Raw genomic sequence first — 15,616 nt, 5'->3', positions numbered from 1 at the left:
TAAGTTGCAAAGATAGTTTACCAATGTCTGACCTGTTAAGTTCATAATCCTTAATAAACGTTTGTTGTTACCAGGGTCTTCACACTTCCTTCTGGACACTCTGAACACCTACAGCTGGACTTCATTCAACTGCCACTTAGTATGAGTTATCAATATGTTCTTGTTATTTTATGTGCGTGTGTTTTCTGGATGGGTTGAAGATTTCCCTTGCCACAGGGTCGATGCCCTCACAGTAGCAAATAAACTATTAGACGATGTGTTTCCCATTGGTGTACCTTCCCTGATCCCCAGTGATCAAGGCACCGACTTCACCAGACAAATCATGAGCCTTAACAAAAGCCTTGCAAACTTCTTGGAATTATCATTGCTCTTATCACCCTCAATCATGAGGCATCAGAAAGAACTAATGATCCTCAAACTTGAAAGTCTCTAAACCTACTGAAACTACTGGACTTCCTTGGCCTAAGGTATTGCCTTTGGTCTTGCTGACCATTTGCAATATTCCCTTTGGGAAACAAACCCATTCCACACAAGACAGTCACCAGCAGACCAGTGCCTATTGGCATACAACTTTCTGCTGATCCTTGTCAGCTCGTGCTGGTATGACCAGCCTCAGTAAATCTTTAATGTCTTATACTCAAGCCTATCATCACCAGGTAAAAAAGCCTTCCCAGATTTCAACTCGAAGGTCCCTGTTAGTCACAATTTGGAGTCTGGTGATTAGGTATTTTGGAAACATTATCAGAAGATAGTCCTCAAGCTCCTTTGAAAGGGACCTTACCAAGTGCTTCTAACCTGGCATTGCTGTAAAACTACAAAGGATTGGATACATATCTTACTAACAGCTGAAGAAAGCTCCACCTGACATCTGGTCCTGTATAGATGCTGGAGACCTCTGAATCTAATTGATAAGGAAGAGAGGTAGCTGACATTGAGGTAGATGGCTTCTGCCCAAAATGACAGATCAAAATTTCATACTTTAACTAAACAAGAAAAACTTCTCCTCCTTTTCCTTGTCTTTACTCTGGCATTGGCCTGGAGAGATAATGCCATCATCCATATCTACCAGGCCATTGCTAAAGGCAGTATACTTGCAGACTGCTGGATTTGTCAAAGATTTTTATCTATCCATGATGCTAGAGATCTCCTGGTGCTCCTTATAAGCAATTCCTCTTCTATTCCCAATGTCACTGCAGACTACAATCAGCCCCTCCCACCCCTTAGAAATCTCTTATCAAGTTCAACTTTCATGGCCAGAATATCCAGTGCCTTTTTACCTTTCTCCAATAATAACTGTACTTACCTATCTAAACACAAATACCTATGTAAATCTTAGTACATTTGCACCCCCATATTCCTATGATTATCTAGATCATATCTTTTCTCACCAAGAGAACTTACCAGCAGCACCCATCTTTGCGAGACATTTAGAACAACACTATTTCAGGTTTAGGGATTCTCTTCTTATGTGCACTGAAAACCTGACTGACCCTTGGCTTGAACCAGTAAATGAAGCAGTCCCTGTGAACAAATCCATTAATAGTACCTCCCTAATGGTAATGGTCTGTGTGCCAACAGGATTTGTGTTTGTGATGGTTATAATTCTTCTTGGGCCTATGAATTTCTAGCTGGCTGGCACACAAGCTGGGCAATGCCTTCTATGTTATCTAACTGTGCCTCTAACTTTCCATAGACAATGAAGATGCTTCATTAGTCAACTCTCCTGTATTTACATCACTGAGTTAGAAAAGACCTACCAGGAGGCATTCATGTTTCAGAAATGCTTCCTTTTCACAGGGTCATACTTCTCTGGTTAGGAATTAAAATAAATATAGATATGATCAGGAACCTTTTTTAACTCTTGAAGATATTGCAGATTCCACAGCTAAGACAAGAGCAGTCCAACAAAGATTCTTAGGTTCTCTGGCCAACATAGTTCTTGATAATATGATAGCCCTTGACTATCTTTTAGTTGAGCAAGGAGATATCTGTCCTATGGTCAACACTACCTATTGTATCTGAATTAACACTTCCGGTGGAAGTTGAAACTCAATTATATAAAATCACTAACCAGGCCATTTGGCTTAAAAAGGTAACTCCTTCAGTGGGGATTTTTATTTGACCTACCGGATTTTTATTTTGGTCTTGGGGACCATGGCTCTGAAGTGCACTCTAAACATTGCAAATTACCTTGTTTATAGTCATAATCTCCCTGGTATATTATATCCTCTTAAAATTTTTAAATTCATTTAGGTGTGAGGGGGAGATGGCAGTGGAGTAAGAGGCTCTCCTCATCCCACAAATACAACTAGATAACTATCAAATCATACTAAACCCCCCAGAAATCCATCTGGAGACTGGCAGAAGGTAGAGAAGAGGCCATATTGAAGAAGGTAGAAAGTACAGAGATGCAGCTTGGGAGAGAAATGGATTGTGGCCACTGTGGTGGGGAGCTGCAGTTATGGAGAAGAGCAAAAGACAGACTAACACACAGGGGGGATGCATGGGGAAAATGAATGCCCATAGCAATTGACCTGGACAGTGAGAGGGCCTGAATTTTGTGAGTTCTTGCAATCAGCAGGGCTTTAAACCTGGAGTTTTAAGGCTTGGTATGCTCAGCTTTGGAAGAGGTCGTAGGGCATTGAGGCGTCACTTGGAAAGAAGGCAGGGCAAACAGCCCACAGACATATACTGTAGAAACAGCAATCTGAAGAGTGCCTGGGGAGCAACTACAGGTGCATGTCCCAGAGGTGCAGTGTTCAGAGACTCCTCCAGGAACAAAGAAACTGGCAGGCACTATTTCCACCCCTGCACCTCAGCATAAGCACAGGGCCACCCACGGGAACCAGTGCAGCCCCAATACTCACTACCTAACTTGCTTACACCAAATCCCACCTGCCTGAGCTCCAGAAGAATTGCCCTTCCTAGTCAAGCTTGCCTCAGTCCCAGGGCAGTGGTCCCCCTCCCTCAGAAGACCAGCCCAAATCCCTGCCAACACCATGTCTCTTGACCTGAGAGTTTTGTGTAGCTTCAGTTCTGGTGGCAGTGGCAACAGGTCTCATTTCACAGGTAAACCAGAGCACACCTAGTTAAAACACCACATTTAGGCCAGGGACCAAACACTGCCAACAACAAAGAGAGCCTCTGCAGACAACCAGCCTAAAGAATAAAGTAGCCATGACACAATAGCAGAGCTCACACAGCACACATTGGAGATGCTCCAGGCCCTGGGGAACAGGGGACGCTATGCTGCAGGGCACTACAGAAACTCTTCTTCATAAAGCTATTACTCTCAATAACAGGAGACATAGCTGACTTTCCTAACACAGAGAAACAAGCACAGAGACTTAGACAAAATGAGAAGACGAAATTTGTCCCAAATGAAAGAACAGGACAAGGCCACTGACAGAGTTCTGAGTAAAATAGATATAAGTAACATGCCTGATGGAGAATTTAAAGGAATTCTCCAGTGAGAAAAGAGTGGAGGACATCAGTGAGACCATTAATACAGAGATAAGGAATAACATAGCACTGATAAAGGGCTCAATAAACTAAATGAGAAACACACTTGATGTAATGAACAGGATGCTGGAAGAAGCAGAGGAACAAATTAATGACCTAGAGGACAGAGTAATGAGAAGTAATCAAGCCAAACAAAAGAGAAAAACAAGAATTATGCAAAACAAGAATAGACTTAGGGAACTCAGTGACTCCATCAAATGTAATAACATTTATATTATAGGAGTCCCAGAAGAAGAAGAGAGAAATGGGGCCAGAGAATTTATTTGAAGCAATAACAGCTGAAAACTTCCCTAATCTCAGGAAGGAAACAGATATCCAGATCTAGGGGGCACAGAGAACTCCCAACAAAATCAACAATAGCAAGTTGTATTTTAATTAAAATGGCAAAATAGAGTGATAAAGAGAAAAATTTAAAAACAGCAAGACAAAAGAAGACAGTTACATACAAAGGAACCCCTATGCCCTGCCCCCAATAAGGCTATCAGCAGATTTTCAGCAGAAACTTTCCAAGCCAGAAAGGAGTGGCATATATTCAAAGTGCTGAATGGGAAAAACCTGTAGCCAGGAACGCTCTAGCCAGCAAGGCTATCATTCAGAATAGGAGAGAGAGTTTCCCCAACAAAAACAAAAGTAGTTCATGACCACTAAACTAGTTTTGCAAGAAATATTAAAGGGAAATCTTTGAATGGAAAGAAAAGACCCAAAATGATGTGAAGGTAGGAAACAAACAAAAAACAGCAAAAATGAATATATAAAAAAACAGTCAAGGAACTCACAAAATAAAAGGATATAAAGTATGATACCATATACCTAACACATGGGGACCAGAGGAGTGAAGAAGAGTGGGTTCAGACTTAAATGACCATCAACTTAATACAGACTGCTATATGTAGAAGATGTTAAATACAAATCTAATGTTAACCACAAATCAAGCAAACCACTTAATACATATGCAAAGAATAGAGAGAAATCCAAAAATCTCACTAAAGAACCAGCAAACCATGAAAGAAAGGATCAGAGAAAATCTTCAGAAACAACCACATAACAATAAAACAGCAATAAATACATTTCTCTCAATAATTACTTTGAGTGTAAATGGACTAAACACTCCAATCAAAAGACACAGGGTGACAGAATGGATTAAAAAAAAAAAAAAAAGACCCAGAATATGCTGCCTACAATGGACTCATTTTAGACCTAAAGACAGCTACAGATTGCAGGTGAGGGGATGGAGAAACATTTATCATGCAAATGGATGTCAAAAGAAAGCTGGAGTAGCAATACTTGTATCAGAAAAAATAGGTTTTAAAACAAAGAATGTAACAAGAGACAAAGGATACTATATAATAATAATGGCAACAATCCAACAAGGACATATAACAATTGTAAATATTTATGCACCCAACATGGGAGCACCCAAATAGATAAAACAGTTAATAACAGATGATGGAACTAATCTAAAATAATACAGTAATAGTAGGGGACTTTAACACCCCACTTACATCAACGGACAGATCATCTAAACAGAAAAGCAGCAAGGAAACAATGGCTTTGAATGACACACTGGACCAGATGGACTTAACAGATACATTTAGAACATTCCCTCCTTAAACAGCAGAATACACATTCTTTTCAAGAGCACATGAAATATTCTCCAAAGCAGAATACATATTAGGCCACAAAACCAGCCTCAACAAATACAAAAAGATTGAAGTCATACCATGTGCCTTTTCTGACCACAATAGTATGAAACTAGAGGTCAACCACAAGAAAATATCTGGAATGAGCATAAATACATGGGGGTCAAATAACATGCTACTAAACAATGAATGGGTCAAGAAATCAAGGAATAAAAAGTACATGGAAACAAATAAAAATGAAAATACAATGGTGTAAACCCTTGGGATGCAGCAAACACAGTTCTGAAAGGGAAGTTTCAAGCAATACAGACATAACTCAAGAAGAAAAATCTCATATAAACAATCTAATCTTATACCTGCAGGAGCTACAAAAAGAACAAAAAAAACCCAAAACCAGAAGAAAGGAAATGACAAAGATTAGAGCAGAAATAAATGATATAGGGACTAAATAATAGAACAGAAACAATGAAATCAGGAGCTGGTTCTTTGAAAAAAAATCAATAAAATTGATAAACCTCTAGCCAGACTTATCAAAAAGTAAAGAAAAAGGACCCCAATAAATAAAATAAGAGATGAGAGAGGGAAAATGACCACCAATACCACAATTATAAGAGAGTATTATGAAAAACTATATGCCAACAAATTAGACAACCCAGAAGAAATGAATCAATTCCCAGAAACATAGAGCCTACCAAAACTGGAACAGGAAGACACAGAAAACTTAGACCAATAACCAGCAAAAAAAATAATAATTGAATCAGTAACCCAAAAGCTGCCAACAAACAAAAGCCCAGGACCAGATAGATGGCTTCACAGGTGAATTCTACCAAACATATAATGAAGGGTTAATACCTACCATTTTCAAACTATTCCAAAAAAACAGAAAAAGTAGGAAAACTTCCAAATTCATTCTATGAGGCCAGCATTACTCTGATACTAAAACCGGATAAAGACACCACAAAAAAAAAGATGCAAAAATGCTCAACAAAATACTAGCAAACTAAATCCAACAATATATTTTAAAAAATCATTCACCTGATCCAGTGGGATTTATTCTTGGGTTGCAAGAGTGGTTCAATATTTGCAAATCAATGAACATGATATCAACAAGAGAAAGATAAGACCATGTGATTATTTCAACAGATGCAGAAAAAGCATTTGACAAAGTACAACATCTATTCATGATAAAAACCCTCTACAAAGTAGGTTTGGAGGGAACATGCTTAAACATAATAAAGCCATATATGAAAAACCCACAATCAACATTATCTTCCGTGGGGAAAAATGGATAGCCTTTCCCCTAAGGTCAGGAACAAGACATGGATGTCCAGTCTCAACACTTATACAACACAGTACTGGAAGTCCTAGCTACAGCAATCAGACAACAAAAAGAAATAAAAGGGATCCAAATTAGTCAGATGAAGTGAAACTTTCAGTATTTGCAGATGACATAATTCTATATATAGAAAACCTGAAAGACTCCACCAAAAAACTGCTAAAACTGATCAATGAATTCAGTAAGTCACAGGATACAAAACCAGTAGACAGGAATCTGTTGCATTTTTACACACCCATAATGAAGCAGAAGAGAAATTAAGGAAACAATCCCTTTTACAATTACACCAAAAACAGTAAGATAGCTAGGAATAAGCTTAACCAAAGACCTGAAAGGCCTGTACTCTGAAAATTATAGAACGTTAATGAAGAAATGGAAGAGGACGCAAAGAAGTGGAAAGACATTCCATGCTCATGGATTGGAAAAACAAATGTTACTGGAATGACCATAGTACCCAAAGCAATCTACACATTTAATGCAATCCCTGTCAATATACCAACAGCATTTTTCACAGAATTAGAACAAACAATCTGGAAATTTGAGTAGAACCACAGAAGACTGCAAATAGCTAAGGCAATCTTGAAAAAGAAAAGCAAACCTGGAGGCATCTCAATTCTGTACTTTAAGTTATATTATAAAGCTACAGTAATCAAAACAGCATGGTACTGACACAAAAAATAAACACAAAGATCAATGGAACAGAATAGAAGACCCAGAAATAAGCCCACAGTTATATGGTCAATTAATCTTCGACAAAGCACGAAAGAATCTCCTATGGGAAAAGGACGGTCTCGTCAACAAATGGTGTTGGGAAAACTGGACAGCCACATGCAAAAGAATGAAAGTGGATGACTTTCTTATACCATATATAAAAATAAATTCGAAATGGGTTAAAGACCTAAATGTGAGACCTGCAACCATAAAAACCCTAGTAGAGAGCGCAGGCAGTAATTTCCCTGACATCAGCCCTAGCAACTTTTTGTAGATAGGTCCCCTGAGACAAGGGAAACAAAAGCCAAAATGAACTACTGGAACTACATCAAAATAAAAAGCTTCTGCATGGTGAAGAAACCATCAAAAAAACTAAATGCAACCTATGGCATGGGAGAAGATATTTGTAAATGACATACAAAGAACTTATAAAACTCAACACCCCAAAAACAAATAATCCAATTAAAAAATGGGCAGAAGACATGAAGAGACAGATCTCTTAGGAAAGACATCCAGATGACCAATAGTCACATGAAAAGGTGTTCAACATCACTCATCATCAGGGAAATGCAAATCCAAACCACAATGAGGGATCACCTCACCCCTGTCCGAATGGCTAGAATCAACAACCCGGAAACAGCAGGGGTTGGTGAGGATGTTAGAGGTAGGGAGCTCTTGTGCACTGTTGGGGGAATACAAAAAGTGCAGCAACTGTGGAAAATAGTATGGAGATGGCTCAAGAAATTAAAAATAGAACTACCATACCATCCAGGAATTCGACTTCTGCACACTTATCTGGACGAAATGAAAACACTAATTCAAAAAGATACATGCACCCGTATGTTTACTACGGCATTATTTACCATAGCCAAGATATGGAAGCAACCCAAGTATCCACCAATAGATAAAGAAGATGTATATATGTATATGTGTGTCTACACGCACACACACACACACACGAATATTATTGGGTCATAAAATAAAATCTTGCCATTTGTGACAACATGGATGGAATAAAGGATATTATGCGAAATGAAATAAGTCAGAGAAAGGCAATTACCATAAAATTTCACTTATTTGTAGACTCCAAAAAACAAAACAGATACAGACAGACTCATAGGCACAAAGAACAATCTGGTGGTTGCCAGGGAGGGACGGCGGGGATGGGCAAAATAGGGTAAGGGTATCAAAAGTCACGAGCTTGCAGCTATAAAAGAAATAAGTCATGGGGTATGATGTACAGCATAGGGAATATAGTTAACAATACTCTAACAACTTGGAAGCATGTCAGATGGTAACTAGATTTATCACAGTAGTCACTTCCTAATGTATACAAATGTTGAAGCACTTCTATTGTACACCTGAAACTGGTATGATATTGTATGTCAAATACACAGTGATAAAAAAGTTAAAGAATAAATCAGATACAGTTGTGCTTTTCCTGAACAGCTTTTTTTTCATGTACTTAAAAAATCTGATAGGCATCTTGAATTGTGAGTTAGCTTCTCAAAATCTTTAAGTCCTGCGTATGTAGCAGACATACTGATCTTTCCATATACATTTCCCCATAATGCCCTTTTTTCTTCCCCCTAGATGTGTTATAACTTTATTTTCTCACTTACTGGAGTGATAATTCTTATAATATTTGATGTTTTCTTAGAAGTCCCCATAAGTTTTCAAAGTTTTTTGAACAAGACAAGGTATAAATAATAAAGTAAAAACTTAAAAAGTGTATTTATGTGTACAAAGCTAACTTCTGTCTAAGACAGCAACTCCCAGATGAACAGGAAGGACTAGAAGTAGCCTTTCTGGAGTAAACTTTAAAGGTGCAGTAATCCCTGGGTATTGATTTATTTTTTTTTCCTATTAGCCTAGATCTGAGAAAGCTGGCCTCAGAATTTTCCACATACTATTGCATTTAAAGAGAAATCAGTCTTGGACATCCTCCTTTGCTGTCTCCCTCTAATACACAGAATGTTGACTTTTGGGTTCCACTGGAATGGTGAGCATTCAAGGTACATCTCGCCTCTTGAACCTGCACCTTCCCCTTCCCAGTCTCACCTGCAAGGCCTGCAAATCCGAGAAGGTCTTAGCTGGGATTGTATGAATGCCATTGCTGTGCAGCATTAACAACTCCAATTTGTTCAGGCCAGAAAAATCCGTTTCTGTCAATCTGACCAAGCTATTGTACCTGCAATTAAAACATCAGGCGTAAGCTAAGCAAAAGTGCACACACGCTCGTCCACACACAAAGCCCAATACCTCCCTTTTTATTTTATTTTTTTTAAGATTTTATTTATTTGAGAAAGAGAGAGAGAGAGCATGTGATGGGGGCAGAGGCAGAGGGAGAAGCAGGCTTCCTGCTGAGTAGGGAGCCTGATGCGGGGCTCGATCCCAGGACCCCGAGATCATGACCTGAGCTGAAGACGGACTCTTAACCAACTGAGCCACCCAGGCGCCCCAATACCTCCTTTTTTATAGCCTGTGCTCGAAAGAGAGAATTAAATGCTTGACATATTGTTGAGATTCATCAGATGCAACAAAAGGTCCACCCACTCCCCGGTCCTGGCAGTCTTGGTGACACTGTCCACATTCCCCACCCAAGGGGAGCCTTCCCCATTTTTGACCCCTTCTGCAGATGCTGTCCCTTCAGCTTGGAACGCCCTTGACTCCGCCTCTCTCTACTTGTGACTCCTGGTCAGGCCCAGCCTGTTCCTTGAGGACATGCCCCCTTGCTTTCCCAGATAGAATTTTTCACTATGAAGTAGTGGTTAAGAAACTTGGGCTCTTCCCCAAGTCGTTTGGCTAGGATTATGAACTCAGGCACTCGGTAGTGGGTCAACCCTGGGTAAAATCAGCAATCTTTCCAAGCCTTATAGGTTTCTTCACCTAAAAAGTGCAAATAATAGAAGTGACTAACAAGGCGTTCTGAGAATTGAGCGAGTGAATAATGGAGAGCGCTTAGCTCAGTGCCGGTCAAGGTAAGGGCACAATGTTAACTGTTACTATTAGCGATTTTTCCGAGGTATTTTGTACGCTCTCTGATGGTTCTTGCTAAATTGAACTGATTGTGTATCTGTCTTCTCCCTTTCACTATAGCTTCTAGAAGTGACTAATCTTGCTCATCTTGTTCATTGTTGTATCCCTGGCATATAGTAGGTGCTATTATCAAATACATGATGTTAAATGTGAGTGCATGTGGACACACACACACACACACACACACACGGTTTTTCATGAACCTTTAAAATATAGTCACTTAGCAGATTTAATTAGGTTTACATTTTTGAAAGCATTTTAAATAAGTCTCTTTGCATGAGAAGAGGTCTGAAGGCCTTTTTAAAGGATCTAACCAACTTCTCATACATATCTTTTCTATAGGAGGACACTTCCAGTGTCCTATGATCTCCTTCTGATAGATCACAACTCCAATTCTTAACAGATGCTATTTTCCAGCAAAAATGTGGCCAGAATGAAGTTCTTCTGTAATCTTGGGCCTCCCAACCTACCAAGAGTGATTTCAGGTTCTAGAACTTTCTCCTATAAAAGTTTACCAGGAAAATGTTGCTTATTGTCCCTTACAAACATAAGATCTTCACGTGCTTATTTCGGAAGAGAAATACCGTTAAAACAATTTTGGTTCATCTCCTAAAGTCACAAGTTTTGTTTGAAATTTTGGGGACAAAGCATCAGTATGATGTCTCCTTGAGAAGGGGACAAGACAAGGAACCCCACGCACCCTAAATTAATACGCTCCACATCAGGTGAGATGCTGTCTGGGATGGAGGTCAGGTACCGAAATGTGCAGTGCACCTCGGTAGGCACATAGCAAGCACAGCGGCGAGGACAGGCCTTGCCCCCGAGGCTGGCCACCAGGCACATCACAGACAAGGAGACCAGCAAGCCGGTAATTCCTCTGCCTTCCACCTTCATTCTGGGGGGAAAAAAATCACACCTCAGACTTACAGGTATGGTCTGAGCAAAGTTCCAGTACAACTATACACACTAAGTCTGGTCATCTGGGAGAGCTTTCTGAAAGGTCGTAAGTGGCTGATTTCATGCATTCACAATTTGTATGGTAAAACTCACTCTTCAGAAAGCCTTGTAATCAAGTGGAATATTTATTGTTGTGAAAATTCTTTCACAGCTTCTCACTTCTTAATGAAAAGCAGTAATCCCTATGACTCAGAAATTCAATAAGAAGAGAAAATAGAGACCATAACGAAGGTATTATGCCAACCGAAATACAGAAGGCTTAGTTTCCTGTTTATCCATGAGTCCTTTTAGACCAACTTTTAAAAAACTGATTATAAAACTACTCCGTGTGCATCGTCGAAAGTTTGGAAGCTATAAATAAGTAGAATAAAATACTCATATTCCCACCACCCAGATGTAATCATTAACATTTTGCTGTATTCCCTCCAGCCTTTTATAGGTGGTGTATGTTTCTGGGTCTATGTGCATAAATATGATCAACACGTTTTATTCATTGAATGTATAAGGTCTGTTTTTTGCTTTATTAAACCTCCTTCAAAAACATTTTGAAGAGCTGTAATACTCCACTGAAAGGGTGAAGAAATCTCAAACATGTCCTCTAGTCCTTGCCAAAAAAGACACATTGCACACTTCACTGCCATGTAATGACCATGAGGCACGGGAACTTACTGGATAGAGGACTTGAGCCTTGCACCTGCGCTGGAAAGGGCCACACTGACCCCTGGAACACACGCTGCCGGGTGCTTTCACTTTGCTTAGAGTATCCCTCTGTACCTTTCCTTGGTCCCTTCTCTTCCTCCTCCACCTCCCCTTCCTCATCCATCTCCCCTTCCTCCTCCCTCTCCTCCTCCTCCCCCTCCTCTTGTCTGCCATGGGAGTCAGGGAGCATCATCAGGGAAGAAATATGCTCAACTTCTTGGAAAAATTTAATCTATTACCCATGTGTGGGGCAAGCTCAGGGATCCAAACCTAATTTTCTCCTGAAGTTCAGAATATACAAGGATTGCAATAAAAATTTTTATTGTACTTTTCTGAGAAAAGTGATCTTCATAATTTAGAAATCTCAACATTCCTCATGATAGAATGGTTCCTTTGGAATTATACCAGCAACTATCCTTTAGCCATAAAGAACACTAAAAACAGATGCAGAATTGCTCGTCTTCATAAAGATAATGGAATTGTTATCAGAACTTAGTCTAAATTAAAATTAGTATAGGATTAATCACATGTCCACTTTTGTCCTTATAACCATCCGATGACAAAAATTTTATGTAAATATGATTGGAGAAAGCATTTCCACCTTCCCTCATTAAACAACAACAACAAAAAAACAAATGATGGGGACGAAGGTAATGCTCTCATTTAGCTAGAAAACAAGTTCTGTGTGATGCCCGCATGAGAGTTATTTAGAAGAATCACAACTCTACAAGAACATATGGACAGTGGGTTCCCACAAATTTAAACCTGAAAATGTATATGACCAAATAGAAATTAACAGTACCTGAGCTCTTCTTTCCTGGTTCTGAATCCTCTCCTGACCCAGGCAGAGACAGAAAATCTTACCAGGAAGTGGAAAACTGTATCCACAACTGAGTGAGGAAAAGTTCCCTGCTCCCCAAAATGAGCGAAGGGCTGTCTTTGGCTTGCAGCTCAGGAGTGACAGTCTGGAGAGCTCCCTGGAGGGCGTGCACGGCGTCGGAACCCTACCCCGTGTGTGCCCGCATGAATCCGAAGGAAGCGCTCCTGTATTATGACTGTTACAGAAACAAAAGACAAAGTTTTAAAATTCCTTTCTCCTCCCTCAACAGTGTGCTTTCAAGTCTCCCTGAAGTTGTCATTGAAATGTAACTATTACTATCACTCCATTTTTCCCCCGGTCCCAGGAATTTCTCTATTTTTGGACAAAGCTGTCACAGATGCCCACAGTAAGAGTGTCCAGCTACTGAATTAATCTTTGCTCAGAGTGCATCTTCTGCCTGGCCCCGGTCACCGACGAGGTGACTTGCTCCTGCTGCTTTAACGGCCCCTTGCTCCCCGGTGCGTCCTCTCCGTGCGCTGGCCCGAACCGCCTGCTGCGGCGGGACTCTCTGCGCTCCCACGCCGAGCCCCTCAGCGCTCGGGCGTCCCCGGCCGTCCCCTTCCAGGAAAGGATTGGCGGAGCCGCTCACCTCTTTGCCCAGGTGACCAACGGGCTCACGCTGCTAGCGGTGTCCCAAGCTCAGCCGCCGGCTCTCGGGACCTTCCAGAGCGAGGAGGGAAGGCGGGGCGGGGGCCGGGGTGACGTTGACTTATGTGTCTGGGGACTCCTCCGGGCTCGCACACAGAGAATAAATGACCACCAAGCTCCTCTTTATTGCTGAGAGAGCGCAGGACGCCTGTTTGCCTTCGGTCTCATTGCCTCCTCGACTTCTGATTCCCGGGCAAGTAGGAGCCGGTGGGCAGGACAGTTTCAGTGGCTGGACGTTCATGCCCACCTTGACCTCCTTCACCTGTTGACAGGTGGGCCTGTGGGTTTCAGAGTTTGGCTGAGTTACCGCCGGCAGTTCAGGGATCTGTGGCTCCCCAAAGTTCTGCTTGAAGGCTGAGAGCTGGCAAGGATAACCTGTGATACCTGCAGGTTTGAATCTCCTGTTTAGCCACGTGGAGAAAACTTGTGAAAAGGATCATTAGAGAACTGGATTTAAATGCAAGTATTTGTTCGGGTTGTGTTCCTCCTCCCCCATCTCCACCCCCACTGTCCAGGAATTGCCCCTAGCCACTGAGACCTTGTTTAAGAGCTCCTGCAATTGTAGGCAGGGCTCCCGTTTTGACTCAAACACTGACTTGATACAGCTAAAATGGCCTTGTTTTGCTCCCTCTGCTTGTACAGTTTGTAAGCTTTTGATGGAAATTTGAAATGAAGACTTCAGGTCCCTGGAACTCAGGGACAAACAACATCAGCCTCACCCAGGACTGTGTTAAAACTGAATTCTCAGACTCCATCCCAGAACAGCATGGAATCAGAAACTGCAGGGATGGGACCTAGGAGTCTGTGTGTTAACAAGCTTTCCAGATGATTTCTATGCAGCTAAAGTTTGAGAATTGCTAATTTAGGGATACAACTTTCTGTAAGGATAACAGTTTATCTTGGAGGTTTTACTCTGTGACAAGAACTATTATAAGCATTTTACAAATACCGACTCATTTAAACCTCAGGATGCCACCAAAAAAACCTAAAAGGAAAGTATTCATGTTATTTCCATTTTGAGGCACATAAAGAAAAGCGACTTACTCCAGGTCATTGTAGCTTTTAAGGAGAGAACCTAAAGTTGATTCAGACCCAGGCAGCCTGGCACTATGGCCTTAGCAGTTAACCACAGAGCCATGGCTGCCTCACTCAGCCAAACACTGGGAATGTTCCGTACCCAATGGCTAAGCATTCACATGATTTATAGTTGGTAATAAGTTGGTTACCGGGGTAAAATTATAGAATCAGAGACTCAGCAGTAACTCTAGAAGCATGTGTGATATCAACATCGTCTTTAGCTCCTTAGAGCTGACGTGGTTCTTCAGGTTAAAAATTCCAAACTTGGATGATCACCTTGGAAATATGGCATATTTGTGGATTCCTGGAATCAATAGTTTTTCTTCTAAAGCTCCTTGACAACCAACCCCATGGTCCTACTCAATTTCTACCCAAACTCTGGACTCTCAGCCCCCCACCAAGATGAACCACAGGAGGATGGCTGTGACAGGTTATATTCCTTATTTTCCCAAGATTGGTAACCCGGGGTCATTTTTTTGTGCTGTCATTTTTGAAAATAACCACTTAAGAATAGTTGCCTGTTTTAAGACTTTTTAGGAGGGAAATTCTTACAAAGGCTTTATTTCTACAAATGCTTTATATATGTTGCATAATTCTCAAATATTCTCAAGAGATAGATGCTATAAGTATACCCATTTTCCAGGTGAGATTCTGAGGATAAAGTATGTTAAGTAATTCAGAGTCAGAATACAATACTGAATTAACTGCAAGATCCCTGCTCTTTTTTTTTTTTTTTTTAAAGATTTTATTTGAAAGAAAGAGAGAGAGAGTGCATGGGCATGCACACACAAGCATGGGGGGGAGGAATTAGGGGAGACAGGGGAGGGAGTAGGGGAGAAGGGGGAGGTGGAAGAAGAGAAGGAGAGAGGAAAGGGAAAGAGAGCAGGGACCCCAGTGCCGGGCTGGATCCCAGGACCTGGGATCAGGACCAGAGCCAAAGGCAGATGCTTAACCAACTGAGCCACCCATGTACCCCTGCAAGGCCCCCCCGCTCTTAAGGCCCACCTTTCCTAGCCTTCTCTGCTTCTGTTTGACACATTTGCACTACTGTAAAATTTGGAGGGTCCACAGTATATCAAGGATTAAAGTAGGACCATTCTCCTTTCC

General features: G+C 41.0%; 1 protein-coding gene across 1 annotated transcript in view; it reads right to left on the bottom strand.

Moving 5' to 3' along the window:
* Positions 1 to 13,451, bottom strand: part of IGSF10 (immunoglobulin superfamily member 10) — a 51,923-nt gene extending 38,472 nt beyond the window's left edge. The window contains exons 1-4 of the mRNA XM_026497294.4: positions 13,374 to 13,451; positions 12,707 to 12,959; positions 10,949 to 11,143; positions 9,271 to 9,400 (exon numbers count right to left, since the gene is read on the bottom strand). Of these exons, the coding sequence (XP_026353079.2) occupies positions 9,271 to 9,400; positions 10,949 to 11,142 (324 nt within the window). The 5' untranslated portion in view covers position 11,143; positions 12,707 to 12,959; positions 13,374 to 13,451. The remainder of the gene's footprint in view (positions 1 to 9,270; positions 9,401 to 10,948; positions 11,144 to 12,706; positions 12,960 to 13,373) is intronic.
* Positions 13,452 to 15,616: the final 2,165 nt, after the last annotated feature.

Source organism: Ursus arctos, unplaced genomic scaffold, assembly GCF_023065955.2.
Source record: "Ursus arctos isolate Adak ecotype North America unplaced genomic scaffold, UrsArc2.0 scaffold_20, whole genome shotgun sequence".
In the NCBI taxonomy this organism is placed as follows: domain Eukaryota; kingdom Metazoa; phylum Chordata; class Mammalia; order Carnivora; family Ursidae; genus Ursus; species Ursus arctos.
Note: the sequence above shows the minus strand (reverse complement) of the source record. Positions and strands in the feature narration are given on the sequence as shown.